Source organism: Hippocampus zosterae, chromosome 13 (assembly GCF_025434085.1).
Source record: "Hippocampus zosterae strain Florida chromosome 13, ASM2543408v3, whole genome shotgun sequence".
Taxonomy (NCBI): Eukaryota; Metazoa; Chordata; class Actinopteri; order Syngnathiformes; family Syngnathidae; genus Hippocampus; species Hippocampus zosterae.
The window spans coordinates 10929306-10957043 of record NC_067463.1 but is presented as its reverse complement, the minus strand read 5'-3'; the positions used below and the strand labels follow the sequence as shown (position 1 = coordinate 10957043).

Here is a 27738-nt window from a genome sequence, read left to right as displayed (position 1 = left end):
TGAATACAAAAAAAGCAATGCGTGCAAAGTGTTGGGAGTGACTCGGCACACAGTCCTCCAGCTGTGTCGCCGTGAGCCACTTCTTGTGTTTGCCTCACAGATGCATCACTCAATGGCTTTGCAGGGGTGTCTGTGTCCTGACACTTTATCAGCTCGGCTTTCGTCTCATCTCAGTGGGAATATCCCGCCAAAATAAAGGCTAAGGGTTTACACTCGCCTGCCTGACCTTGTAAAGAGCACAATATGTAATCAGTTCACATGTTAATGGGCCCTTGTGAACCGAGCATGTATGTGTTGGCCCTCGAAGGCAAAAAGTGCCCCTAAGTGTGTTTATGCATAGTGGGGGCGATGTTATAAAACAATAAAACCCCTTAACTGAAGGAAAAATAACCTCGATCTTGAGTCATTACCACGCTGTTGTCTTTCTCAAACTCAATGCCTCCCCTATATGGTGACGGACATAAAAGCTTGCCATTCATCTATTTTTCATGCCTCTTGCTTAGTTCCCGTGCAGGAAAGCCTGCATTCGAAGACTTCAGCCTCCATTCTCCACTAAAAATAGGATGTCTTTAATATCATCCACTACCTGCAAGCCTCCATCAACTCATCTTCCCTCTCACTGCCTCAGGAGAGCCGTGTGTAAGTGTGTGTAAGGAGGTGTAGTGAGCTTGTAGTCGGTGCATCTGTGTGCGCGCACTTCAGCGTCTATATAAGAAAAACAACTCATCTCCTTACTCATCTCCTCCCGGAACAAATGCTTCCTGAGTGATTTTTTTTTTCCGAGGCACCATTTCCCCTCCAACAAACGTGTGGCCTTTTAAAGACACTCTGTACTGCACACACGCACACAGACATGCATGCACGCGCACACACACAGATCTGCACTGTCCGTCTGGCTGCCCCAGTTAAGAGGACACGATTCTCAATACTCCTCTCAGCATGTAGAGGAGGTAAAAAATATCGGTGTCATGTCAAAAATGATATTAGGAGAGCAGTGGAGTAGGACGAGAAGACATGTGAGGCATTGCATTGATGTATTTGCTTTATAGTGTGTGTGCGTGTTTTGAATAAGAGTACTTTTGTTTGTCAAAAATAAATCATAAAGTCAAGTCAGCTTTTATTGTCAAATATGCTCTCTGTGTAATGTACAGCACAGATTAAAATACTTTCCTCTCTCAGCCACAGTGCAAATGTGGCGTATTGAACACACAAATATCAGAACTAAATAAAACTAAATAAATGACAGTACCCTGTTAATGGTGAGAAACTGTTTAAAAATAACATATCTGATTATAAATTTACATCATTAAATGTTTAGTAAGGTGAATGGCACCTAATCTACTTCAAAATCATTAAGAACGCATGGCCAGTGCCCGGTCCTCACTTATCTAGTTAAAAACTTTTTGTTAACCTTTGGTGTTTTATTTAATCTAAAGGAATGTATTGCCTAAGGGCACCCTCCTGTGTCTAGAAATGTGTCTTTTTCATTTCTTTGTCAAGCAGAAAGGGTGGTCCTCGCTTTGTAGGCCTTTTTACTCGGTCCTCACTGTGCCACAAGTGCAGGAATGTATGTGTGTGTGTGTGTGTGTGTGTGTGTGTGTGATATGCGTGTGCCTTTCAGTACAGATGACCATATGTTTCTTCCATGTGTGTGCTCTTTTATTCATGATTGTTTGCAAGCTGTTGCACAGGAATCTTATTGCAATTCTTGATAGATTTTTGCTAGAATGGAGAATATAGGAGCGAAAAAGCACAAACTATATTGGTTCAAATAGCAAATGGTTGCAAGGGATGTCCTCATACCTTCTTGACATTTAAGACAAATCCCTAATTATTGGATGTGAACAACTATCCTCTTTTTCGATAGGAGATGTCTTCTTGTAACTGGAGTTAATGAGATAACCCGTCGGCATGTATTACTGCAATCGGACGTAACATGTTCAAGATAGAGGCATCCATTTCATTTTACCAAAATATATCCTTGCCCTTTGCAAATGAGGCATAGTTGTGACCGCGACTGAAGTGTGAAATGTGTAAGTGTGTGCGCGGTGATCCAAGCGCTACGACTGCCCTGCGGTGTATCGCAAGTGAGCCGGCAAAGATAGGTTACCCCCACAGGTTGGACCTTGTCTCTTCTTGTTATGACATGCAGGTAACATCAGGTAATAGAACCCCCCCACCCCACCCCACTTCTCAGTGTAACGTGACCTGAGGTTTCTGGCACAACTTCTGACGGCCACGTGCTGCGGTGCACTGGCCATCCTCCTCACTAATTGAATTATCATCGTTGAGAAACGGCTATGAGATGGTATTCATGTTGGACATGCCCCTTGGCATCAGCCAGCCGGCTGGGAGGAGGGAGCGGGGAGGCAGTCTTTGGGTCCGAGACAAGCATGTGTGTGCGGAGATGCAGATGAGTCGTTGTGCTGAAGGCGGTGTGTGAGCGCGCGTTTGGGTACGTGTGTGCGGTGCGGCTCCACTCTAATTTCTGTCTCAGAGGAAAGTGTGATTGAACACAAGCCCTTCAGCCAGCGGCTCCAAACAGCCACATGAGGAAACGGCACAAGTGCAGATGACAAGAAAGGTTTTTTTTTCTCCTCCTCGCCGTCTATCTTTCTCCATCTTTCATCTGTTTTTGCATAATTACAAGGGTAAGGACATATTCATCAATAAAGCGATTGGGTTTTCATTACTGTCTTTTTAATTTCTTCTTCTTTTTTTTGTTTGTAGTATTTTAGACAACCCATTCGACTTCCACACTAACCTTTTGGACGGGTAGGGTTTCAGGGCTATTTCAGGGCTATACCGGTTCAGGGTGTCTCTTGTCTACTGCCCGGAAACAGCTGGGACAGGCTGAAAGAGAGTTAAAAGTCATCAACGTGATCACGAATGGGACGTTTATTTCCATTCGAGTTGAAGATGTAAAAATGACAGTGTCCAATCCAGCAGGTGAGACCCCATTTTCACATGGTTAACACTGTCCTCGAACAACACTGGCCATTATCCAACGTATGTAGAACACCAAAACCAGATACCGGGTCCTCGTTTTCCCATTCCAGTGAGTCATCAGATGTGCGGCGCCCAATTGCTCAAGTCGCAAACTGTATTTTTTTTTTTTTTGTGACGGTCCGCTTCAGTCGCATTTGGATACATGTGCCTCATACAAAATGGCGATGAAAAGAATCAAATCAGTGATTGTTGGCTGATTGTGTCTTGACTTTGTCCTGTTTGGCAACTACTTAAGTGAAGCATGATGTCAGCTGAGCTCTATCCATGCGAAACTCTTCTATGGCACAGCTCTTCCAGACATCATTAGTCTGTCTCCACAGTGACATACAAATAGGAGTACAGCCACAGATGGTTCAACTCAACCGGCAGACAGCTCGTTTACCTGCCGGTTGAATAGAAGCACCCGTGGTGAAAGCCAGACGGTGGCGGGGTTTGCACTTTCGGGACCTGGAATTTGACACCTGTGAAAATCCCTTCATCACTTGGCATTTTTCAAACAAAATGCTTATTTTCCATCATACTCAATCAAAGAATGAAGCATTGTGAAAGACAATATTGTGTCAAATGCAGCAAATGAAGGCGCTCGAGCGGGCTCGCTTTCCTGTTTCCTTCAATGGGCTTTGATGTTGGCATGTTTTAGCAAAAGCGTTTCTCACTCCACCTTCTCGTTGCATTCTGCTTGGAATCCTGCAGTGTGCGCGTGTGTGCGTGCGAGTTTGAATTCTGTGTGTTGTGTCGTTTGCCGACCATCCGGCCTCACTTGTTCTTTCGATGGTTACAATCACACTAGGTGGAGGGCAGAGCGATCTTCTCTCGCTCATTTAATGCGTGCCTCCTTGTCTCGCTCACTTCATTTAACCTGCTCCACTTCTTCTCCGCTATGCACGCGCACCCATCGTGTGTGTACGCGGGTGTGTGTATATGCGTTCCTCGTTTAGCCTCTCTCTAAAATGTCACCCCGTCTGATTATCTTGTATCGGTCAGTAATTGAGAACGAGTCACCTGCGTGCCGCAAATGGGAGGTGTTTGGTTTGTGAGTCTGCACTCAACATCAGCGTGACTCAACCTGCTGACTGCTAATCTCCATCAAGTCGACATGTGACTCAATCGCTCTGATATTTAATGGGTATGAACACTCAAATGATTAAAAAAGATTAATAAGGTTAAATGGATCGGAAAGTGTTTCGGTTGACGCTGAGAAACATGCAGACGTGTCATCGTGAGAGTCGGTGTGTTATTTTGGTCAAATGTATTTGGCACTGATTAACACGAGGCCCAAAATGTCATATAATTTCTTTTGGTTTGGTCAACTTTGCATTCACAAACCGTATCGACAAAACACTCATTCACAATCGGATTCAAACATGTGGGCAATTTTGAGTCTGCAATAACGATAACTGACATGAGAAGAGGTCTAGCTTTTCCTTACAAATGTGATGTATTATTATTATTATTATGCAACACAAGTCATTCTCGAAGAAGTTGATGCATAGATTTTTTTAAACCATGCAGATGAGAATGTAAAAACAAAAGATCCATCAGCCACTGATTGGGATCTGCCTCACCTATTAGCTGTATGCATCGTAAAATACGACATTTCTAAATTTCTAAGTGAAATCAGTGAACTTCTGGGTCTACTTTCCAAAGTAGCTCCAGCGGAAGCATCAGATTAAATACTGTTGCAAATCATCAGGGGAACCGCGTGCGCTCAAAATATAACGAACACCACAGACGTCTCGTCACATTATGGTCTTTTTACCAGTCAAAAAAACAAAACAACATTTACTTTGTGATTGGGTCGTCGAGGGTACGGAGTTCCACCTCTTGTTGTAAAGTCTTTTTGCTCACCAGACACTTGACAAGGCTAAAAATACTGCAGATTAACTTTCAGGGTCATAGACACGATGCAAAGAATGACCCTGGAGTGAATGACATGTTTGCTGTAATGTCTTATTTCACGGAGGCGGTCAATGTCGGTGATAGATCGCATCAGTTATGATATTACAGTCGATCAGTGATTATGCATAGAATGCAAAATATCGGCCGCTTTCGATGCACTCAATTAGATCAGTGGACTTGAGATAATGACAACAAGCATTCTACAACAGGCAAGTTTATTGTATGACCTTTAAGAAAAAAATGTTCAATGAAGCTTTATGATTGTGGGTGTTGTTTGGATTTGTCGCATGTTGAATCTTGTTTCCTTGTGGTTGACGTCTTTTCCCGCTCATTGGGTCTCCCCCCCACCTGTGTTCGTCAACCCAGTCCGTCGTTTTTTCCAATCAGCTCACTCAGCCACACGTGTGTTGTCCTGTTGTCCTGTCTCCCCTTTTTGCTTGTATTAGGTTCTCTGGTTTCTTTCTGTCTCTTTGCGTTCATTCGTGTTTGTTGTTTCCACTGATGTCAGTCAGTCACAGTTCTCCGATTCATGTCTTGTTTTCTTTTATAGGTGGTGTATTCCCATAACTGGTGAGTTACTTTGTATCTAATGCTTGGACTTCTTTTGAAGTCGTAGTTTTTTTATTCCTTCTGCCATGTTTGCCTTTTGGTTCTTTTGAAAATCTTTATTTTTTTTATTTTTTATTTTTTTCGGGTGTGTGAGCACTGCATCCTTTCATCCAGGCATTCGGCTCCAAACTCAAAATTGTCACACTTTGAATCCTGAAAAAAATATACAGGTATATGCATTTTACATCATATTTCCTATGAGACAAAAAAAAGTCATTTTGATATTAATTTTTCAAGGTTCCACTGTCATATGTGCGTGTGTCTGTGAAAAGGTTGTTTTGTGGGAGACACCCTCATTAATGTGTCTGCTGCTGCACAAGGACGAACACAACTTCAGAGCTGCACCGTCTTCCTGGTAAGAAAATATCGTCCTACTGTGCGGTTTCGTGCACTTGAGGCAATTACGATAATGCTTCACAAATTGACATTAGGAGTCTTCACATGGCAACTTTTACTCCGGTGTAGCGCCGGGGCTAAACATTTCTTTCAATGGACCGTAAGACACTTGTTTGGGAGAATTTTGTCATGGTCGATGTGTCGCATCTCATGAGACTATGCAGCTACACTAAATATTGTGGCCGCTGAGTGTTTTTAATCTGAGACTCGCCACCCCCATTGCTCCGTATTCTGATGGCGTGCCCGCTAAGGCGTGCAAAAGCACTTCCGATATAAAGTGTGTTTCCGTTTGTCCTTGAGGACTAATTAATTCAATGTTGCAAACCGGCTTGTGGCTAAAGTCGTCTGTTAAAATTGTAATTAATAGGTGACGATGTGGCTGTAAAAAGATGTCTCATATTTAAATTAGTTTCTTGTTGATCCTTGAGGTTTAGTGGCAACTCAAAACAATTAAAAATACGTCGCTTGAGGCCCACCCCTTCGCTTGCTTTTTCGCTAATTGAGTGGAAATATGTCATTGAGCACCCACTCTAGATTTACTCACGCTCCAAAAAAATAAATGCATAAAAAACTCCCACCCATGCACAGTGGTACTTAATTTTTCCATTAAGACCCGGTATTAGCTGAGTGATTGCATTTAGTTATGAATCAACCTTTTGCTTTTGATCTTGGGGCAGGTTTTACATGTTCTCCTTTAAAGCACACTCAAAATGAGAAATTCCCTGAAAAGAAAAAGGAATAGTATGCTTTTGAGAAAAAGCCATAAACCTACGAGAATTAAAGTGGGTATCTAATGAGCCGTCTTCATTTCAATAAACAAATGTCAAAATTGTCAGAGAGACCTAAACGCGATAGTTTAAGATCAGTCAACGATGTCTCGCGTTGGAAACCTGTCGATTGTTCATACAATATTATCCATCCATCCATCCATCCACTTTCCGATCCGCTTTATTTTCACAAGGGTCGCGGGGCATGCTGGAGCCTATCCCAGCTGTCTTCGGGCAGTAGGCGAGGGACACCCTGAACTGGTAGCCAGCCAATCGCAGGGCACACAGAAACGAACAACCATCCGCACTCACACTCACACATAAGAACAATTTGGAGTGTTCAATCAGCCTGCCATGCATGTTTTTGAAATGTGGGAGGAAATAGGAGCACCCGGAGAAAACCCACGCAGGCACAGAGAGAACATGCAAACTCCAAACAGGAAGGCCGAAGCCGGGATCGAACCCACGACCTCTGCACCGTGAGGTTGACGTTCTAACCACTTTCAATTAGCTTACGTTATTATTATTTTATTTTTTTCAACTGGCACTTAACACATTTAAACTACGGCGGTACAGAAGGCTAAAATCATCGTTGATGCAATTTGCCTGCCGTATTTTCTTGATCGCCTTGACTTAGCTAAATGAAGCTTTGTTTGCTGATTGTGCAATTGGAGATGACTTGAGCTTTTGCAACCCGGTAGTACGCGTGAAGCACTTGACAGTCCTCCTCTTGATATGTCGACGGAATATGTTCATTTTCACAGTCGGCAACTTTATTCTTACTTTCAAAAATATTGTTTCAATCTTTGAATAGAATGATTTTATTTTCTTTTCAAGTGTGGCCTTAACTTACTCCTCTGTAAGAAATATGTTTCTTTGGATTGAAAAAACAACTGCTATACACAAAGCCAAGATCGTTTTATAAATGTGATAGCAATGTAACATTTTGGAGTTGCAGAGAGCATTCAAGCAACATACCAAAACATTCACAGATGCTACTCAATGACACGTAACCACTTGGGATGAATCCGAGGCATGTCAACAACCTCGACCGTAAAAACAACATCGTAATGAGTTTGTTTGGATCGCACAAGGACATGGAAAAACTCTTCTGGGCTGGGTGTAGAAAATGCGTCAGACATTTCGTTCGAGTAGACCTTGACTGGAAAATACAGCCGTGAAATGCATAGTAGCGTTGTTTTTGGTTTGCGCACTGCATATAGGGAGCAGATTGTCAATGTCACATTTGTCGGTACCTACATAATGTTGTGCTGCTCAATAATCGACAATGAATATGCAAACATATATTGGCCATCTGGAAAGAAAGTGATAGACGCACACCTGGAATCTAAGAATAATGTGCTCTGCACATACAGTATGAACACATTTATCATTTTCTGCCTTATAGCCATTATTATTCCTCCATGCAATGCAATTACAGCGAGTGTTTTTTTTTCTTTTTTGAGTGATTGTACATGTCTGCTCGGCAACCGAACAAGATAATTGGACGAAGAAAGATCAAATGCTCCTCTCTGTACTTTACAGTGAAACATCATTTCAACTTTAAATTGAGCGGTCAAGTTTTAGACTTTGTCTGTTTTGACTTGAAAAAAAAAGTCTGAAGGAGGATTATTGTGTAACCTTCACAATCACCTTGGCAACCCTTGAAAGGAGCCATGGCCACATAAAAAAAATAATAAAATAAAAGATATATATGTGCTAACATCTATGTTTTGATGCTTGGGTGCAAATTAGTTGGTGGTCTTTTAATCGTGGCTGTTTCTATTCAACCTTTCCTTTTCTATAAGCTGCTTTTCCTCATTAGGGCCACGGGAAAGCTGGCTTATATTTTGCACCTTGGACTGGTCCCCTGTAGAGTATACCTTTCTAATTTTTTCTTCTGACATTCACCAAAACACAATACTGAGGCTCTGTTGGTGTCTCAAAAGCCAAAGAAAAAGCAACAAAAAAAAAATTGCTCAGCAACTGACTCTCTCGGACAATATGTGCTGGTTGATGTCTACCATGTTGTGTCATTTAGGCTCCAGCATGCCCACGACCCTCGTGAGGATAAGCGAATTAGAAAATAGATGAATGGATGGATGGTTTCTTCCAAAAATGAGATGTTTGTGCTGGCCAGGAGATGTTTGTGAGTCAGTAGGAATTTCTAAAAACAATCCATCCATTTTCCAAAACTACTCGCAGGGAGCCGGAGCCTATTCCAGCTCACTCTGAGCCGAAGGCAGACTACACTATAGGCTGGTCACAGCACACATACTGCATCAAAACACATGAGCATTCCCTCTCAGATTCACACCGTTATTGAGTAGTAACAGAACCTTGGATGCTTGTATGGAAGTGAGATGAGTGAACTACTTTCTCAATCAGTGACTTGGAAAGTCAGCATCTATCCACTCACTTTCTATAGCGCTTATCCAGTTCAGAGACATCAGGAGCTGGAGCTGAAGCTTATCCAGGCTGATTTCAGGCTCGCCATTCAATCTCCAGGCAAATATGGAGATCATTCGCTGTCAGATTGACACATTTTGTGGACTGCTGGATAAACTTTGGGAACACATTGAATTTCAGTGAGGGATTGTGAGAAAGGTTATTTGTGTAGCTTGTATTGATAACTGAACAAGTAAGTAACGTTATACATGATGTGTCGAAAAAGTTCCAGGACTGGTGCTCAAAATATTATTTCAAACTCACCCCACATCCTAAGGCAGGGGTGCCCAAACTTTTTGGATCGAAGATCTACTTTTTGATCAACTAACCTCACGGGATCTACCCTTACCGGCGTGCGCACGCACACACACACACAAATTTAAGATTTACCTGCTTTATTTTATTTTTTAAATATTTTTTTTTGTGAAAATGAGACTGATTAGTGTGCAGTGTATATTAACACAAAAAATATATTACTAACATGTACAAAGACACACAAATGGTTGTTTGTTTTTTTTTTCTTCCTCCTCGGATCTACTTGGGACCTGTCTTAGATCTACCGCGAGATCAGGATCTACCTAATGGCCACCCCTGTCCTAAGGGGTGTGACTTTTGGTGGAGAATGAACTGTCAAAGAAAAGCCTGGCGTTGATGATTGATACTGTCAAGAGCGCTATTAACCCTTTCGGGGACTGTGGTTACAACAGTGGACAGCGTATCATGTTCTCAGGTTACAGGGTACATAAAGGGATTCATGGCCTTCAAATGGGTCACATTTGTTTCACATTCATTAACATTGTTAACCTCACTTTTTGAACATTTTTAATCATTTCTCGGTGAATAATGCATGAAACAATTAAACTTGCAAGAGAAAGGTGGACAATTCCGGGCTGATTTAAATTCTGCGCTGAACTAAATAGCTTTTTTAAAATTTATTTATTTATTATTTTTGCGTCGCGGCTGAGTATCACCCAAAAAAAAAACAATCTCTGCGGCACACAGTGGCGAGGAGTAAATGACACTTTTCAAATTGTATCAATCGTATACACAAAGTTGAAGGGCAGACAATGGTACTTTGAGTTCAGCCATCATAGTTGGCTTCATTAAAGCTCCACATCGCCATCTAGTGACAAACAGACTGCAACAGCAGCTGTAAAGCACACAGTGAAAGTCTCATCTTCTAAGCAGAGGCACTGACTGACCTTGCGCATGTCATTGAGCACATAAACATCAATTCAACTTTCCCACACGCAGACAAAACGAGCAAATGAACTCGAGGTGATGCATACAGCCAGAGAGGAATGCATCAGCGGTGATGCTACCCAATGGTTGCATATATGAAACACAATTAACAGAAAAGTGCCCGCACGCGCAAAGAGAAAGACTTTTCATTTGAAATGCAGCTTCCCCCCACCCCCCAGCGCCCCCCGAGGATCTTAAGGGCCGTTGGGCTGCATTCAGGCTTTCCTTGTTAAAGAACTATTTTTTTTCTGTTCAACAACTACAACAGGTGCCATCTTCACGCAGTCGTGCAGACTGTCTGCACAATTCTTTATTATCGTCATCAATTACAGATGGCTGCTCTGACGCTCCGAGATGTGCTTTATATGAAAATATGTGCTGGGCGTCCGACGATTAATCACAAAAGACAACTCCACATCTGTTTCTCCTCCATTTTGAAGGATACTGTATTCCAAAGCCGGCCGATATCAATTCGCTCACCCACACTCACAGTGCCGTGCTCTCAAACACTCCTGGTCATCACCAGGATAGGATTGGCATTTAATCACCAGAAAGAGATTTTTGTTTCAGCTCGACAGCAACAGTAATGATAATAATGGTAATAATAATGATGATGATGATGCATTTTTCTTTGTAGGACAGTTTTGCGAATCAACAACTTTATTTGAGGAGCAACTTTCTAAAATGGTGGGGCTTTTTAATTTTTTTAATTATTATTTTTTGCAGGTTAATCTCAGGCAACCAAATCAAATGTTTTATTAAAGGGATAATAACCTTTTTTTATTTTCAGCAGTAAAAGAGTTTTTTTTTTGTATAATGAATCTGATCACTCTATTATTTTTCACGTCCAATTAACACCTTTATAAACGTGTTTTGTCACTTGCTTTTGACTCAGAATCACAGCTCATGTGAAGTTTGCAAGCTGTGCATGAAAAATAATGATCAAGGTTATCAAAATCGGTATTGCCCAAATATTAACTTTCTACTTCTGAAAATACCAAAATTAGTAAAATATCCCTTCACATGATAAAAATATGACAATGTATTCAACATTGTCTACGGCAGCAAACTTTATTCTCTTGTCTGGAAGAAAAGCTAATTACATTCAAAAGAATGGGGCGGGTTGAAGAGAAAGCACACCACGGCAAAAACTGTTCATCATTTAAACGCTGACCTGAAAAGAATTTGGATTTTGGAAAAAGAATGATGTGATGTCTGAAAAGAAGACAAAAGCAGAGATCTACCCATGTAGTGCAGATAGTTAAGTGGCATTATTGATCTTTAAATAAAGTACATTACACCTTTCACATGCAGTACCGGTAATATTGTGGTTGACACAGTGAAGTCACTATATGAGGAGAAAGTCCAAATAATACTGAGAAATGTTAGCTTTATATCTCTCATCCATGTACGTATGTACATGTATGAGTGGACATGTATGTACATGTTGGAGTAGCACAGCAAGCGCAGTTCAAGGACAAAATCACATGATAGTTGGGGACTCGTCAATTTGCACATAAATGGCCCCTTTGCAAGCCCGCCTTGCATTGCTGACGTGAATATTTTTCAGCACAGTTTAGCTTTTGCATCCAATGGCTCTCCAGGCTCCACTCAGTCATACATATTTTCTGTTTAGCTCCCTCTTTGGAATTGAGTTGGAGTTAAAAGTGCTTTCTCGCAACGCCAGGTGGAATAAGTTAAATTGCAATGTATCACGGCAAGTACAATTTTATGCATTGATGTAATGTCACAGTGAGAGCAAGGTAGCTGCAGTGATCTCTGCCGCTACAAATTCCAAACTGTAATATTTTGGAAGGAATCAGTGAGTGATTCAGCTCTGCTGAGGCCGAAAAACACAACTGAATGTGCTCAAGGAGAGCTCATTATTTGGGTTTAAATATGTTGTATTTTCAAGGGTACGGTTGGACGTGAGTGTCCTTGAAGAGAGCAAAACACTCAAACTAGGAGCAAGCTTACAATTTCCCAGAAAAAAAAGTTCAGCATGTTGCCTGCAAGAACCACCAGCCTTTTTTTTTTGGAACGTGGGCTGGAAGTCGAATTAAAAATCGTCATTCCTCATCATAAATTGAAGTCAACTTCAAGGTTAGTTACTGAGCTGTCAAGTCTCTGCCAGCTTTTGCTTTGGGGCATGGCGAACATGTCCGTCAAATGATTTAGATGGACTGGAACCTACTGAGTGTGAGGACCCAGTAATCTATTTTGTTATCAGGGAACATCATTAAAAGGCGTGACCGCGTGTGTGTGCGCGTGTTTGTCTGGAGAACGGCCAGCAGTGGCATCTGTGTGTCCCACTTTTTACCGTTTGGTCAGTGCTAATGAATCAAAGTTATCAATGTAGATCACCGGATCACACTGGACTTTGGTCTCTGCCTGTCAGTTTTCGTTTAGCCACTCTGCACTTGGCTCACATGTTAACCGTAAATTGATTGTCATTTATTTTAGGTGGGTTTCATTTCATGTTATTAATCTCTGTAAAGCAACTCTTGTATTTCTGAGTGTGCAAGCGGTCTTGATTTTGCGGCCCCACTCACTAACGCCAACACATACAACATTGAGGAGCGAAAGTTAAGTTTCTACTTTGGTCTTAAAATGTATCCACAATGGTTTTCTCTTTCTAATGTGCCCGCCTTGGCCACAATAGGAAATATGATACGATAGTAACTCAAATACTAATGAAGAATAGTTTCCTCTTCTACAACCACTCTATATCACTCAGTAAGATGCTTTGATAGTTGTTGTTCACAGAGGACAAAGAATATATGCCTGTGTGGATTGTTACATTAGCTGTCTACGCTGCTTCACCATTTGTGTTCAAATGCCCCTAGTTTCTTGAGCAGTGGTTTTCATTGCTAAGTGTTAGTATGTCAGTGGTGTTTTGTTTTGTAAGTCCCACACTATGCGTACTTTCGCAAGGCAAATGTGTAGTTGTTTTAAATAGACAATCGGCAAATATCTTGTTTTGTGTTCAGAGCGGACCTAATGAAAACTTCTGCATTTGTTCTGGCACAGACACTGATTGGCTCTCTTCTGATTACTACTTACATACATGAGTACAAATTACAATAATTTCCTTCCAATTAAGGACTGGTTTCTTCTCCTTTCCATGCCACTTAGCAGTGTTGTGTCCAAGGACCGGCAACCCAAGGTCAAGGACAAGGCCAAGAACTGGACTCCGAGGCCAAGGCCAAGGCCAAGTACTTGGAAAATTTTCCGAAGCAAGGCCAAGGCCAAGGACTTGAGAAATTTTCAGAGGCCAACGGCAAGGACCAAGGACTTGCTTTCGAGGCCAAGGACCAAGGACTGATTTTGAAGCTCAGGCCTAGCCGAGGACATGTATAAAACAATGCTATCATACCACTTGGCAGGTCTTCATGATTTGCAACACCCCTCCATCATAACCCCTTGGACTCCCTAACGCTTGAATGAAGTGTTTTCATTCAAAGAGTAGAACAGTCAGGGTATGTGTTATTTATACTGAGAAAAACAAAAATAAAAGCATATGATATACATTTATGAATTAATGTTTTAGTGCATTAAAAGATTAAAAAGATTAAAAAGACCAACAGGCCGGATCCGGGCCGCGGGTCGTAGTTTACCCACCTCTGATCTATAGGAAGGCATTTTTAGCTGAAAAAAAACGACCATGTATATAGTAAGGTGTTTTATTCCGAAAAAAAACGACCGTGTATAGTAAGGCGTTTTTAGCCCCAAAAAATGACCATGTATAGTAATGCGTTTTTAGCCGAAAAAAACGACCATGTATAGTAAGGCGTTTTTAGCCGAAAAAAATGGCCATGTATAGTAAGGCGTTTTTCAACGGAAAAAAAAACAACCATGTATAGTAAGCCGTTTTTAGCCGAAAAATACAACCATGTAAAGTACCGGTATATAGTATAATATGAAGTAAATCAATACTCAACAGGCATGACATGGCACGGAAGACAAGTTGATAAATGACTTTGCATAGAAGTCAATCACTGAGTGCAGAAAAAGCGGTAATCTCTGCAGTGATAATTTTACAGTTTACAGGCCGTGAGTCCCAGGGACTCACTGATCAGAAAAGTATGAGTCCCATTATGCATTGAGAGAGTCCCAAATTTCGAATTCTGAAATGGTCTACTTATTCAATTGCAAATGATAAAAACACAAACAACAACATACCCAGTCAGCAAAATTGGTCTGGCCCAGCTCTGGGGCAGACACGGCAGTACACTCAGCCCACATACCTCAATGAATGACGGTCCTGCAGTGGCCCACGTCTGGCATCCATGATGTGGGCCGCGTTCGGCCCAGATCTGAGCCGCATTGTAAAACCATATCTGGCCATACTCCGCGCCCGACGCTGGGCCAGAACAGGTTCTTCGAAGTCTTCGATGCTCATAGTTACCGCTATGGAACTCGCCTCCTCTCTTATTAGCGGTCCAGTTTGCGGAACATTTTTAACATGCTAACAATTAAACCATTCTCGGAAATGTTCATTTACTCGTGCCACAAGCAATTCACTCCGAACATGAAAATTGCCAGAATCAGACCGTGTCAGAATCGCTTCCTTGTTTTTCAAAGTCTCGTAGATTTGAGTCTTTCCGACTCCAGGCGTCTCCTGAATGTTTCGTACTTTGTTACCCGCTTCGTTTAATCAGATATATATCACATCCCCCTCCATGGTCATTACTCTCTCCCTCTTTCGTCTTCCCTTCCCTCCCTGTGCTCTGCAACTTGAAGCAACTGCGCCATCTGGTGTTGAAATACCCGTCATTACAAGTCCAAACGAAATGAATGCAATCAAATCTTAATTGTGCACCAATCTTCTGCGGGCCGGATTAAAAAGACCAACAGGCCGGATCCGGCCCGCGGGTCGTAGTTTACCCACCTCTGATCTATAGGAAGGCATTTTTAGCTGAAAAAAAACGACCATGTATATAGTAAGGTGTTTTTAGCCGAAAAAAAACAACCATGAAAAGTAAGGCGTATTAACCCGAAAATAACGACCATGTATAGTAAGATGTTTTATTCCGAAAAAAACGACCGTGTATAGTAAGGCGTTTTTAGCCCCCCAAAATGACCATGTATAGTAATGCGTTTTTCAACGGAAAAAATACAACCATGTATAGTAAGGCGTTTTTAGCCGAAAAAAAAGGCCATGTATAAGTAAGGCGTTTTTCAACGGAAAAAAAAACAACCATGTATAGTAAGCCGTTTTTAGCCGAAAAATACAACCATGTAAAGTACCGGTATATAGTAAGCCGTTTTTAGCAGAAAAAAAAAACGACCATGTATATAGTCAGCCGTTTTTAGCCAAAAATCATGGCCAAAAACAACAACTTTCCACTTTGCCACTAAGTGGCAATTAGTGGCAAGTTGTTGTTCATTGTGCAATTGAAATCTTACTGTCTTTACTCTTGAGGTTAAAACTTTACTACTAACCAGCGCAGGCTTGCTCGCTTTAAGAAATGACCTTCAAATGAAACACTTTATTATACTATTTACCATGGACAATAATTGGTAATTATTGTTTTGGACCTGGGCGCTCGGTAGTCCAGTGGTTAGCACGTCGGCTTCACAGTGCAGTGGTACCGGATTCGATTCCAGCTCAGACCTCCCTGTGTGGAGTTTGCATGTTCTCCCCGGGCCCGCGTGGGTTTTCTCCGGGTGCTCCGGTTTCCTCCCACTTTCCAAAAACATGCGTGGCAGGCTGATTGAACACACTAAATTGTCCCTAGGTGTGAGTGTGAGTGCGCATGGTTGTTCGTTCTGTGTGCCCTGCAATTGACTGGCAACCGATTCAAGGTGTCCCCCGCCTACTGCCCGAAGACAGCTGGGATAGGCTCCAGCACCCCCCGCGACCCTAGTGAGGATCAAGCGGCTCGGAAGATGAATGAATGAATGAATGAATGTTTTGGACATGAAAGTCATTGTGGAAAGAAATTCGGCCAAATCCGATTTACTCTAACAACCACGAATCATAAACAGGTCTCGATGAAGCACTCCTGACCCCTGGTGGAGAAACGATGCAGTACTTGTCAAGCTTTGAACTGTACAGTACAGTTCTCATATAAATCCATACTTCCCTTTTATTTATTTTTTTAAAGAAAAAAAATGCTAAAATAATTAAACTTTGGTTATTTTGTGCATAAATTTGTATTTCTTCGCAAGTGACTTTCTAAAATGTAATTATTCTCTTCTTCTTAGGACTCAGAGAGGACTTTTTACTGCATTCCACGCGCACGCTGCAAAAGAACGCTGTGACTCAAAACGGATTAAAAAAAATGCACAGGAAGGCAAAATGTAGGACATTCATAATGCTTAATGACTTTTATTCTTAAGGAAATGTGCGGAATCAGCAATCAATAATATTAGGCTTTCTACAGTTGCGTCAGAATTGTAGGCCTCAAATAAAGAAACAAAGAAAGTTTATCATGTAATGAAAAAAAAGCTCAAATCCGCTTTGAAACAATTCAATTAAACATGATAGTGACACGTCTCATTAACAGGTATATAAAATTAAGAAACATTGCTCAAGTTGATTGAGTTTGTAAACAATGAGGGTCACGTTGATCCGTAAATGACATCAATATTTCAAGTTTCATTGAAACATGCTTACTCGATCTGGCAAAACATAAATGGGATTGTGATTACACAACATTGTATTTATTACAAAGGGGGCGTGGCAGTAGTTAGAAACTTTTAGTTTTCAGACAAAACACATCCAAAGTGCTGATATTGCTTGGAAATGAACAAAAAATATAGTCAGCAAATATGCAGCGTTTTCCATGAAAATACAACACAATTATTGGCCATTCTGTACAAAGCCAATCATCAAACAAAAACATGATGAAGTAAAAGTGTAAGAGATTAATGAATGAATTATTTACATTTTTGCGCATTCATCTGTCAATAATACTAAGGGCGCCTTTCGATGATCACATTCATATATAAGCGGCACATCTATAAGACCTTTGTGTCATCAAATCTGTTTATTTTGACAAATGTGTCATCCCTGTGACTTGATCTCCGATCCACAGACAAGAAAACAGGTAGAAATGTACAACCAACCCATGTCAAAATGTCCAAAAATACAAACCCCCTTCAAAGCACGCTGTACACCCACCTGGAGTTCAATTGGACTCAGTTACATGATTATGATCCCTATGTCAACATAAATGGACGTCCATCAAATGACCGAGTGAAGCGTACATTTTCCTGAAAGGGAAAAAAAGGAGGCTTTTGAAGGGATTAGGTGCTTATTTGTTTCAAATCTCGGGCCATTACTTTGAGACAATGGCAGAACATCACTTTGATGTATTAATGAAGCAATATTTTTTGAGACATTCTTCACAAAACCTCAATCCTTTCATGCACCCTGTAACCTGATAACATGATAAACTGTCTACTTGTAGTAACCGCTGTACCTGAAAGGGTTCAAATGAAACCTCCGCTGGATGATTTCATTTCGGGGGGGGAAAAAAAAGTGGATAAGATAAATGTGTGCTCAATCTCATCGTCAGAGTTTCTGGAGACCGCTTTGTACCTTCTCTGTCATTGCCTCATTTTTCTTTTTGAAAAGATTTTTCAGCTTCAAAGACTTCTTGCTCTTCTCTTTATCCCTGTTTCTGTCATCTTTCGCTTCAGCCGTGGATGGACTGGATTGGTCGATTCCTCTTGCTGGCGCCACTGGTGGCTCAGACACTGCCTGAATCTTGGGAAAGCTCTGGGGAATGTTGGGAGGTGAGGCAGAAAGGCTCGTTGGGGTTGCTGCCATGGAGTTGCAAGACTTCTCTAGGATGCCGTCATAAACAAGCCGGCTCAATGGACCAAGTGCAAAAATATCTGCAGATGGCTTCCATGGCACGTCGGAGGTCGCGGTAAGGTCTGGCTGCTCACTTTCACAGGGCGCTAAGTTTGATTCAGACTCCTCAGATTCGTCCCTCACTACTTGATGACGATATGCTTCTATGGGTGAGTCGAGGGGGTTATTTTCTTGTGTAAGCCGCTCATCTCTCGACAATCGAGGTGCTCTCCTTCTCAGAGGTACGTCACATTCCGCTTTACATTGCCTCCGACTTATTGAGGCTTCAGAACCCAATTCTAGCTTCTCCGGTGAAGATGTGTGGTGCATTTGTTGCTCTGTTTCCTCTCTGGGGACAGCCTGTGCAGAAAAAGTGTCTGCAAAATACCCCTCTTTTGAGATTTTTCTTGAGGGTATTATAGGCACCTCAGCCATTTTGTCTTTGGCTGTCCCTCTCACAGAGCAATCAAGCTGCCAACAAGGACTTCCATCCAAGGACATTCCCATTGAGTCTCTCGTAATCCTTCTGGCGACCAAGTCAAACGGACCCTCGGAACCATCCAGCAGCTTTCTTGAGGCAGTGTCTACCGAAGCCCCCATCATAGCTCTTGATAACTTCTTTTGTCCCAATTCTGATGCCTCCACTTCATCCCAAACAATCTTCCTGACTTCAAGTGGAAACTCACCTCGATCTTTTGGTAGACTCCTCGATAAATTGTCTGTTACGTCCTCTATTATTTCTATTTTGCAAGGTGGGAATTCTGCATCAAATTCACTGGCCGATACCTTTCTAATGACAAAATCCGGTGCACTTTCACTCCCACCTCTGGATCGCCTCCTGAATGACGCCTCAATTAACGATCCATCTTTTGACATCATCATCGAAGGATTTTCCAAAGAACAGTCCGGAGCTTTATCTTTCACCATCTTCCGGCAGGAAACATCTACAGGGGCTTCAAGTTCTTCCAGAGAAATTTTTCGAACTGGAGATTCAACGTCGGCTTCCGCTTCTTTAGTCGCAGGCTTTGTCAGAGACCTTTCGACAAGAGGTTCTGTTTCGTCACGATAGAGCTTTCGACGGGAGCCATCAGTAGGGGAACAAGGGTACATTTTGCTATGAGGAGGTGAAGTGGAATGGTCGGAATCTGAGAACCTTTCTTGGGAGTCTCTATTGAAACAAGGAAAAGGATAATGACAATTTGAATCAAAGATTGAAAAACATTGTACTGCAATATGAAGGTACCAGAGACTTACTGTTTCTTTACAGTTTTGCGAAAGACTCCGTCATCCTCATCGAAACAAGGATAGGGAGTTCGAATTGGGATGAGAAGGTCGGGGTCTGCCGAGATTAGAGTGGTAGGCGGTTGTGTGACGCCGTGACGGCGTGACCGGCGTATGGTAGACGTTCGAGGTCGAGGGGAGCTCTTAAGTGGTACACCTGCAACTAGAAGACATCGTGTAAGCCAATCAGCAAAGTCAATCGTTGCAAACCAGCAAACAGAAAGAAGTGCAAAAAGGTGGGCCACGCCTAACACATCATCAGAACTTCATTTTCACATAAACACTTACGATTACTACTTGGCACATGCTGGGCACCGCTTTAAACTCATAAGGGTGGAGGTTGGGACTGCGTCATTTTGTCCAATTTTGTCCAATGACTTCTTTGCATTTAACTTTTCCCTAAGATTATCGGGGCGCAACAATAAAAATATCTAGCAAGCAAGCTAACATACTCTACTTGAGGTTACAGAATCAGTTTTAAAATGAAGGCTCTGCTTTTACTCATGACACATAGTATACAATCATAACTTTTGATTTGAAAGGGCTGCAACTCGGAGTCAGTGTCGGCGGACTTTTCAAATTAACGACCAAGTCACTCCACATAACCGCTGAACAACAAAGACAAAACTTGCAGAAGTACCTCACCTGGAATTTGAGACAGCATCGCCGCGGAAGACTCTTCTAACAGGTCCTCGATTGACCCATGAAGTGAGCTGTGCCATAAGTGAGATGGCTGAGGGACTCGTGGAAAACCAGCAGCAAGTGACTCTGAGTAGAGTAGAGCGGTGAGGTTGGTAAGGCCAGGATTCCTGATGATGGGGAAGCCACAGATGCACTCTATTTGTTGCCAGCGATGGAGACGCTCCCGCAGGCACGCGGTTACGTCTGACAAGGCATTCCTTTTGGAGAGAGATAGACGTTAGTGCTTTATTTATCTCCTCTTGGAGAGACCTGTTTACTTTGGGAGACCAAAAGTCAAACCTAACGATAGTTACTATGCGACTCACTTTGCCTCGAGAATCTTGTGGTCAACCTGATCCAAAGATGAACTGTGGGCCACATGCAGAGTCCCAAACACTGAGCTCCTCTTCTTCTTAATCTTTTCTGCCTGAAGAAAAGGATGCAAGAAGATATTCAGAATGAAATGATGAGTCACGATTAGTTGCGTTGCGTACGATGAATGTCAGAAAGGTTCCGGCTCTGGTGTCACAAATATAGCCATCGCCCTGGAATCAAACATGCTCCCCGGGCATTCTCTGCCACGCAGGATTTTTATTTAATTTTTTTTTTAGATCCTCCACAGTTCTGTCGTCATGACCGTCTTGATGTGGTTCAGTTCTTAAAACCTGTTCCACCGATTACCGTTTTTAGTTTTGGGGAGGAGGAAAACAATTAAAAATCACACAGAGCCAGCTAGGTTGAGTAAGGACACTGCTCTAGCAGAACAAATTTCTTCTCGGCCAGGAACTGTTTGGAGGCTCTGTGAGCAGGTGTGTTGTCCTGATGAAGCAGCCGGAACTTTTCTGACACACCTGTTTCAACTGTATTTTTCCATGTCTCACCTCTTCTTTGGCAGTGGCGAGCTGTAATTCAGCACTGTGTTTCTTGACATTGTAGTACTGGACCTCAACTTCATGTGTCAACTGGAGCCACTGCTGGAGGACTTCTGAGGCAGTCCAAGTAGCATGCATGTCCTTTTCGGCCTGCCTCAGTGCTCCACGGACCTGAGGCCGCCATATTTGTCAGTCTTTAAATGCTTTGTTTAAATTGGAGTGAACTTTGCATGGTGCCAGCTATGAATGCATGTGAGGTACCTGCACAAGTTCTTCTTCTGCATATCGGAGGCGACTTAGTTCACTGACGGCGCCCTGTCTCAGCTCTTGCAGGCGATGGGCTTCCTCCTGTGCCCCTATGATCTCATCCCTCATCTTTTCCTCCAAGTTTTGTTTCTCCTCCGCCACATTACGTTTCTCCTCCTGGGCCCGCTCCAGTCTGAATAGGAGGCAAATTGCACCGTCACGTTGATAACATCAATTCCTGGTGATGATGAACGGTGGAATTTGCCTTGTGTGCTTACTGTTCCTGCATGTCGAGGAGGCTTTGTTCAGCCCGCTGCAGACTTTCCAAATCCTTCATCATCTTGTTGATATGGATCTTGCTGCTTTTGTTCTGGACCTGAGCAAACCAGCAGCCCCCAACTCCCATCACCACTGACACCATGAGCAGTAGATCTTTCATATAATTGTGAGGGGGGCCTGTGAGGGGAAAAAAAATGGTTGTGATTAAAAAAATGTGTATTTTTCATGTATCATGGATAAGTGGTTGATTGCTTCTTTGCAATGTCGTCATAATCAATAGCAGGTGAAATGAAGTGTTATCTTGCACCCAATGTACCGTGAATATGAGTACAGTTTTGCAAGATGGAGCCAGAGGCTTTATTGATCCACACATTGATCATTTAAGACCTGCAAAATCTCTGGAGCTCTCTGAGAGTAAAAATTCAATCCGAGCATCGTCATTGTCACGAGTTGTCCTTCACATTTCGAGGAAACTTGTGTTAAAAGAGACAAGCCTTCATCCATGTTCCTTACGGGACGGTGGTCCAAACAGCACAACATCAAGAGCTTTGATGTTGAGCTTCTGTTTGTCTCTCTGATCCTGAACTCTCAGCTGGCCGCTCAGGAATGAAGGCTCATTGGCTGCAATTCTATAGAAAAGGCAGAGGGGTGCTGTTTTTGTTGTTCTTGTTGTTTTAATTAAGATGAGTGTGTTTTCAGACATTTGCTTGGACACAGAATATTATCACCTCGGGAGTGTGTTTCCATTGACTTTGAAGTCTTTAAAGTTCTTTTCGTACTGCGGCAATTCGACAAACTCCCTGAGCCAGCGGATAACGTCGTCTTGGGTCCAATTATGAACTAGGAAGTGAGAAAACAAGTGAGACTTGGTAAAGTTTCAAATGTTTGTACACATTTCATCTTCTGGACAAACACCTTCAGATGACTTCCAGCCTTTCCAAAGCTCCTCCACTGTGATGTGCTGGTCTTCTCGGTGCAGGTGGCTATGTTTGTTGGTCTGCTGTTGCTTCATGTCTTCAATGATGAACTGCAAGATTTTAAGAAAAGGTTTGGAGTTAGCAGCGACAGGTTGAAAACACCTTGAAAAAAAATCATAGCACAGTTTATATCCAAAATACTAATCTGATCAATTGATCAGTTGTATTGTTCCTTTGCTTATGTTTTCTGCTTTAGGATCATGTGTTTTTTGTTTTTTTTAGGCTTATCAAATTGAAAAGGCTTTGGCAAAATACAGTCAGGTCTCCATATTCTGAGCTAGAATTCCACAGTTTTTATTCCTGTGCATATTTCTTTGCAGGTTTTATGGTCTGTCAACATTATCCTCATTTACATGACGCTCCAAAAGCAAATGAAAACATTTTATCTGCATACCGGCTAAGTTACACGTGCCTGCTCACCAACCCTGTGTCCAGGTCTGACTGGAAAAGTGTATTTTTAGCGTTCTAGTCTGTGTATACATTGAGGAGTGGTGCTATGGAAGCAATGTGTCTCCACTTACCAGCATACATTTACACTTGGCTGGTGAAGCATTTTCAAATTCATGAACTTGAGCTGCACATATGGATCAACACTTCTGACTTCCACACGTCATATAAATGCAGTTTCTGTTTCTGGTTGATATACAATATTATGATTGCGTGCTCTGAATCCTTTTTTAGTAATTGGATAATTTGCACACCAATGTTTTTGACATTCAGGAAGGCCATTTTATTCACAGCCTAAATAAAATCTCAGCTAAATGCATACATTCAGACTGAACAAATTTGCTCAATGATTTATGGGTTTCATTAGTGGAGCAGCAGTTCGAGCAGGGAAGCCCTCTCCCGTGCCGCTTCGTCCAGGTTTTCCGGAGGGTTCCCGAGATATTCCCAGGCCAGCCGGCAGGCATGGTCTCTCCAGTATGTCCTGGGCTGTTTCCAAGTTCTCCTTCTTTTATGACTGACCCAGAACACCTCACCAGGGTGGCGTTCAGAAGGCATGCGAAACAGACGCTAGAGCCACCTCATCTGGCTCGTCTCGATGCGGAAGAGCAACAACTACACTTCGAACCCATCCCATCCCATCACCCGCATGCTTCTATCCTCTCATCAACTTGGGTGACTTACAAGCAATAAGCATGCCCGCACCTGCTCAGCGCCACTCACCGAGGGCGAGTGGAAGGGCGTCTTACCCTTCTCACTCTTATGTAATTTGTCTCACCATAGGGGTTTTATCTGGTCCCTCACCTCGGACTTCTTTGCCTCGGGTGACCTCGCGTGGCGTCGTTTGATTCTGTATTTAAAATGGATACAGACACTTGTCTGCATAGTGTCTAGAAATGTAGCCTTGGATAAAGATGAAAGCTTCATTTGATGACTGAAGACATCTTGGGACTGAGCTGTGACGAGCTCATGTCACTCCCTTGATGTCTCTACAGCACTTTTTCTTCAGCCAAAGCCCCTCTTGTCGTTGATTTTAATCCTGCATGTCTCTTGCAACTTGGTGAGGATATGAAATTATTTCAGGAAGGATGAGAAAACATCGTACCTCCACACTCTCCTCAACCTCAATCCCTCCATCCTTGTCATCATCCATCATCTGATGGATGCTCTGCAGAGCCTCCAGGCTGTAACGATCGGCTTCACTTATACACGGTGGCGACACCACCATGCATGGGTCTACACAGGTCCAAAAGACAAATAAATGACACTATTACCGTACAGTATACAACACTATTTCAATCAATACATAAATGAATGCTTCATTAGGAAATTTTAACTTATTCCTATTACGTTTTGGACTGACAGGACATAGTGTTCTCTGTGTTTTGTACTGCATGTTCAAAGTGAAAAAATAAATAAGTCACAATTAAAGCGATTGACTGGTTCTTTAGTTTGAAAACAACATATTGCAATTATTTTGCAGTTCTAACGGAGAATTGCCTTCCTTGTGTTGTTGAAATGTTTTCTCGAACCGACAGACCATGCGCTGTTTATATGATTGCTCTTTCGATGTCGCTCCAACAGACGGCGCTTTCGTTTATTTTTTTTCTTTTTATTAAAAAACAAATGAAATAGTTTATTTTTGTTGACATTTGTTTTAATTTATAAAATAAACAATTAGACAACAACATACCTTTATTACGCTACCATCCCCCCCTCCACCCCCCTTTGTTATAAGGTAAATATTTAATTTGTAAGAACTGAATGTTCTACGTGAGGTTAGGACAGAGGTGTCCTAAAATATGATGTAAGAGGAAGACAGTTTGGCTGTCATATACTGTAATTCTAGAAAATACGTGCTGGTTAATCATTCAACCTATCAAAATAAACCGTCTTGTGTAGGTGTTGGACTGTATAGCATGTTCCGAAATCAGGATCTGAATAGAGAAGACCAAAATACTGTAGTGGAAAATGACCTACAGATTATTGTTTTTCCAGGTCTCTTAGTCACAGCCCATTTTTGTCTCCGTGACTCAGATATCTTTGTGCTATGGGCGGCTCGAGAGACAACAAGTCAAAATATCTGCTTGTGAAACGCGTATACCAGAAAGCTCTGTGAAAAATAATACGATTGTACGTTGAATTAAAGGAAAGGTTTCAGTGAGTAACGATGGACCAACATTAACCTTATTGCTCGATGCCGTGAGGTTATTTGAGGCATTATTTGCTAAATCATCTTCCCATCTGTTCAACATCGTACACTACAACCAAAGCAAAGGTCACGCTTCCTTGGTTTCTGATGAAATCCTGCAGTTCTTCGCTGATGGTGGCTATTAATTCTCAAGTGTTTAAGGCAAAGACTTTCCGAGCTACATGTGCGAGTTTTTGTATGTACAGTATTTTTCTTTTTGTTTTAAGACGTTTACATAACACAGGTAGGCCTTTTATATTGCAGTGTTTAGAAAGGTATATTCTAAATATCTAAAGACAGTCACAGCCCAGAAATGCATGCCTATAGACCAGTGATTCCCAACCAGTGATTCCCCAGTACACACATTAGCTTAACTTTCACTTAATTGGTGAGACAATTATTTATTAATCACAAATAATGTATTGTTGTCCATCTATGCCAGCAACTTATAGTGACAGAAAGAACAAATAAATGGCAAAAAGTATGAAATTGTCATTTGTATTCTGTTTTTGTGACTGTTTTTTCTTGGTGGTGTGCCATGTGATTTTTCAAACTTCGAAAATGTGCCTTGGCTCAATAAAGTTCGGGAATCACCGCTATAGAAAACAACAAAGTATCTCCACCCATTTTCCTGGACAATCTGGACAAATCCAATAAAAAGGAGATGGGGAATGAGAGGGATGCGGGGGGTGGGGGTATGCTTGGCCCTCAGGTAGGGGGCACAATTTGTTTTATTTTCCCCACAAGCTGGAAATCCTTTGGAAGCAAGTCTAAATTTTAAAGAGTAAATTAGTTACTATACTCATTATTTTAAAAGTAACTCCGTTTCTTGACTAATTCTGCTACTTGATTAAAAATGCACTACCGGTAGTTAGTGGTGATGGTGAAAGGTGCCACTTTCAGAAATTCTGATGTTACCCACATGTGGAAGTATTCTAAAATGTAATGCTTTGTGATGTTAGAAAAGTAACAGTAGTCTTATTACTTGAATAGAAAAAGTACATAAAAGTAAAATGAATTGGTCTTTACTCACAAATATGCATACTTGGAGTACCATGTTACTTCATGATGCTTTACAGGAATTCCTGTGTGATTCATTCAGTCAACTTACCCCCTGGATTGAAACCTGTACCCCCACTTGGGAAACTGACGCCTGGCAGCTCACCGGCACTTTGCACAACGACCAAAAGAGCAGCAGGGAAAATGAGGAATAAAAACAGGACAAAGGGAAGCATGTCGAAAGTTGAGGAAATCCTGAAAACAAAAATGAAATGCGGACTGAGGAATGAACAAAACGTTCAAGTACCGAGGGCAACTGCACGGTGCCTAAACCGTTGCCCTGTGGAATTCCGGAAAAATCTCTGAGTTATATTCCTTAGTTCAAAGCCGATGATGGCGCATCCAGAAATTGTTCCATCTTGAAGAACGACGTGGTTATCAAAGAACAGTATAAAATCCTGAGGATGAAGATGAACAAATGATGTATTTAATCCTGCTTCCAAGTGTTCCCTTGGTATCTATTTTGTATATGATAAACAAAATGCAGTACTTCAGTCTTCTTTCACAGTCGTGTCAAGACCTCAAGACACCGCTCTCACTATCTCTCTCTGTCTCAGTCGGTAGCAGGGTCTCATCACATTATTAGGTTTCCTCATACGCCAACCCCCATCCCAAATGTGTTGAGGGTGAAAATAAAATGCCGTTAACAGTTGTTCCGCTGACTGCCATATACTTATTTTCTGTCTTTGATTTGTTTTCGGATTATAGTGCTGATTTAGGTGGCATAAAAAGTTTCCATTTTAGGCTTTTGCTTTGATACAACCAGGAATAGCATGACATTGGTCATGGCTTTGATGGGTCGGAGACTCGGATGAATCTCGTTTCAACAACTATGCCAGTTAACTTTGCCTGCATGTTATGGTACGGTCTATGTGTGTGTGTGTTTCAGCAGACATGCTCCACAACCTAGTCTGGCTGTAGAACCCATATGATTATGCAAGTACATTAATAGCGCAAAAGGACACAAACAGTCTCACAGCCGCGCTAACAGTAGCCTAACAAAGTGTAAGGTTTCATTCCAGCAATCTCCTCCCAGTTTAAAAATAGTGACACGGCGTTGACCTGTAGCCATGCCCAACAGGGCCCCTGCAGCATTGAGTTAAGTAGGGTGCACTAGGTTCTTGAATAGGAACACAAAATCTAATTAGACCCATGACCAGAGCTGTATTGGGTCTCCCTAGATACCGACAAGAAAGTGTGTTGAATTTCGTGCTGCGCCGTTTGGTCAATCGGCCGCCAAATCATGATCGGCCGATTTGTGTGGAAAAGTACGATCGACATGACAATGAATGGCTTTCATTGCAAAACACACAAAAAACGATCACTTACAGCTCGTACTTTGTAGCCTGCAGCCACAACACATCCCTTTGCCCTTTTCGGTATCAGAAGGACTCACTCACGGATGATTGGTATCCCTGATAACTAATACCCTTAGCTGAATTAACACAGAGGTTTCAATGTAACAATATGTCTATTATTGTTTATAGTGTGCAGTAACTGAATCATCAGGTTTTCTAATATATTGTACTGC

The 27738-nt window shown here is 41.9% G+C and overlaps 1 protein-coding gene across 2 annotated transcripts; it reads right to left on the bottom strand.

The window, feature by feature from the left end:
• Positions 1 to 17733: 17733 nt before the first annotated feature.
• LOC127613519 (stromal interaction molecule 2-like) lies at positions 17734 to 26842 on the bottom strand. 2 transcript variants are annotated; one of them, XM_052084597.1, is made up of 12 exons: positions 26260 to 26842; positions 24063 to 24193; positions 22452 to 22563; positions 22265 to 22376; positions 22050 to 22165; positions 21536 to 21713; positions 21273 to 21450; positions 21021 to 21182; positions 20466 to 20566; positions 20104 to 20357; positions 19432 to 19615; positions 17734 to 19345 (listed from the first exon to the last, which is right to left on the bottom strand). In XM_052084597.1, exons 1-12 carry the CDS (start codon positions 26381 to 26383, stop codon positions 17893 to 17895), a joined length of 3105 nt encoding a protein of 1034 aa, XP_051940557.1. In that variant the 5' UTR covers positions 26384 to 26842; the 3' UTR covers positions 17734 to 17892. The 2 variants fall into 2 exon arrangements, with proteins under 2 accessions (XP_051940557.1, XP_051940556.1); XM_052084596.1 differs by having other exon boundaries at positions 19432 to 19621; positions 26260 to 26841.
• Between the last annotated feature and the right edge of the window lie 896 nt (positions 26843 to 27738).

What these genes read in the sequence shown, in the direction of transcription:
- LOC127613519 (XM_052084596.1), bottom strand. Translation starts at nt 26,383, where the DNA reads ATGCTTCCCTTTGTCCTGTTTTTATTCCTCATTTTCCCTGCTGCTCTT. An exon ending in GCTGTTTGGACCACCGTCCC is followed by an intron (nt 21,714 to 22,049) that starts GTAAGGAACATG and finishes TTCCCCTCACAG; the next exon opens with GCCCCCCTCACAATTATATG. An exon ending in CTCCTCGACATGCAGGAACA is followed by an intron (nt 21,451 to 21,535) that starts GTAAGCACACAA and finishes CCTCCTATTCAG; the next exon opens with ACTGGAGCGGGCCCAGGAGG.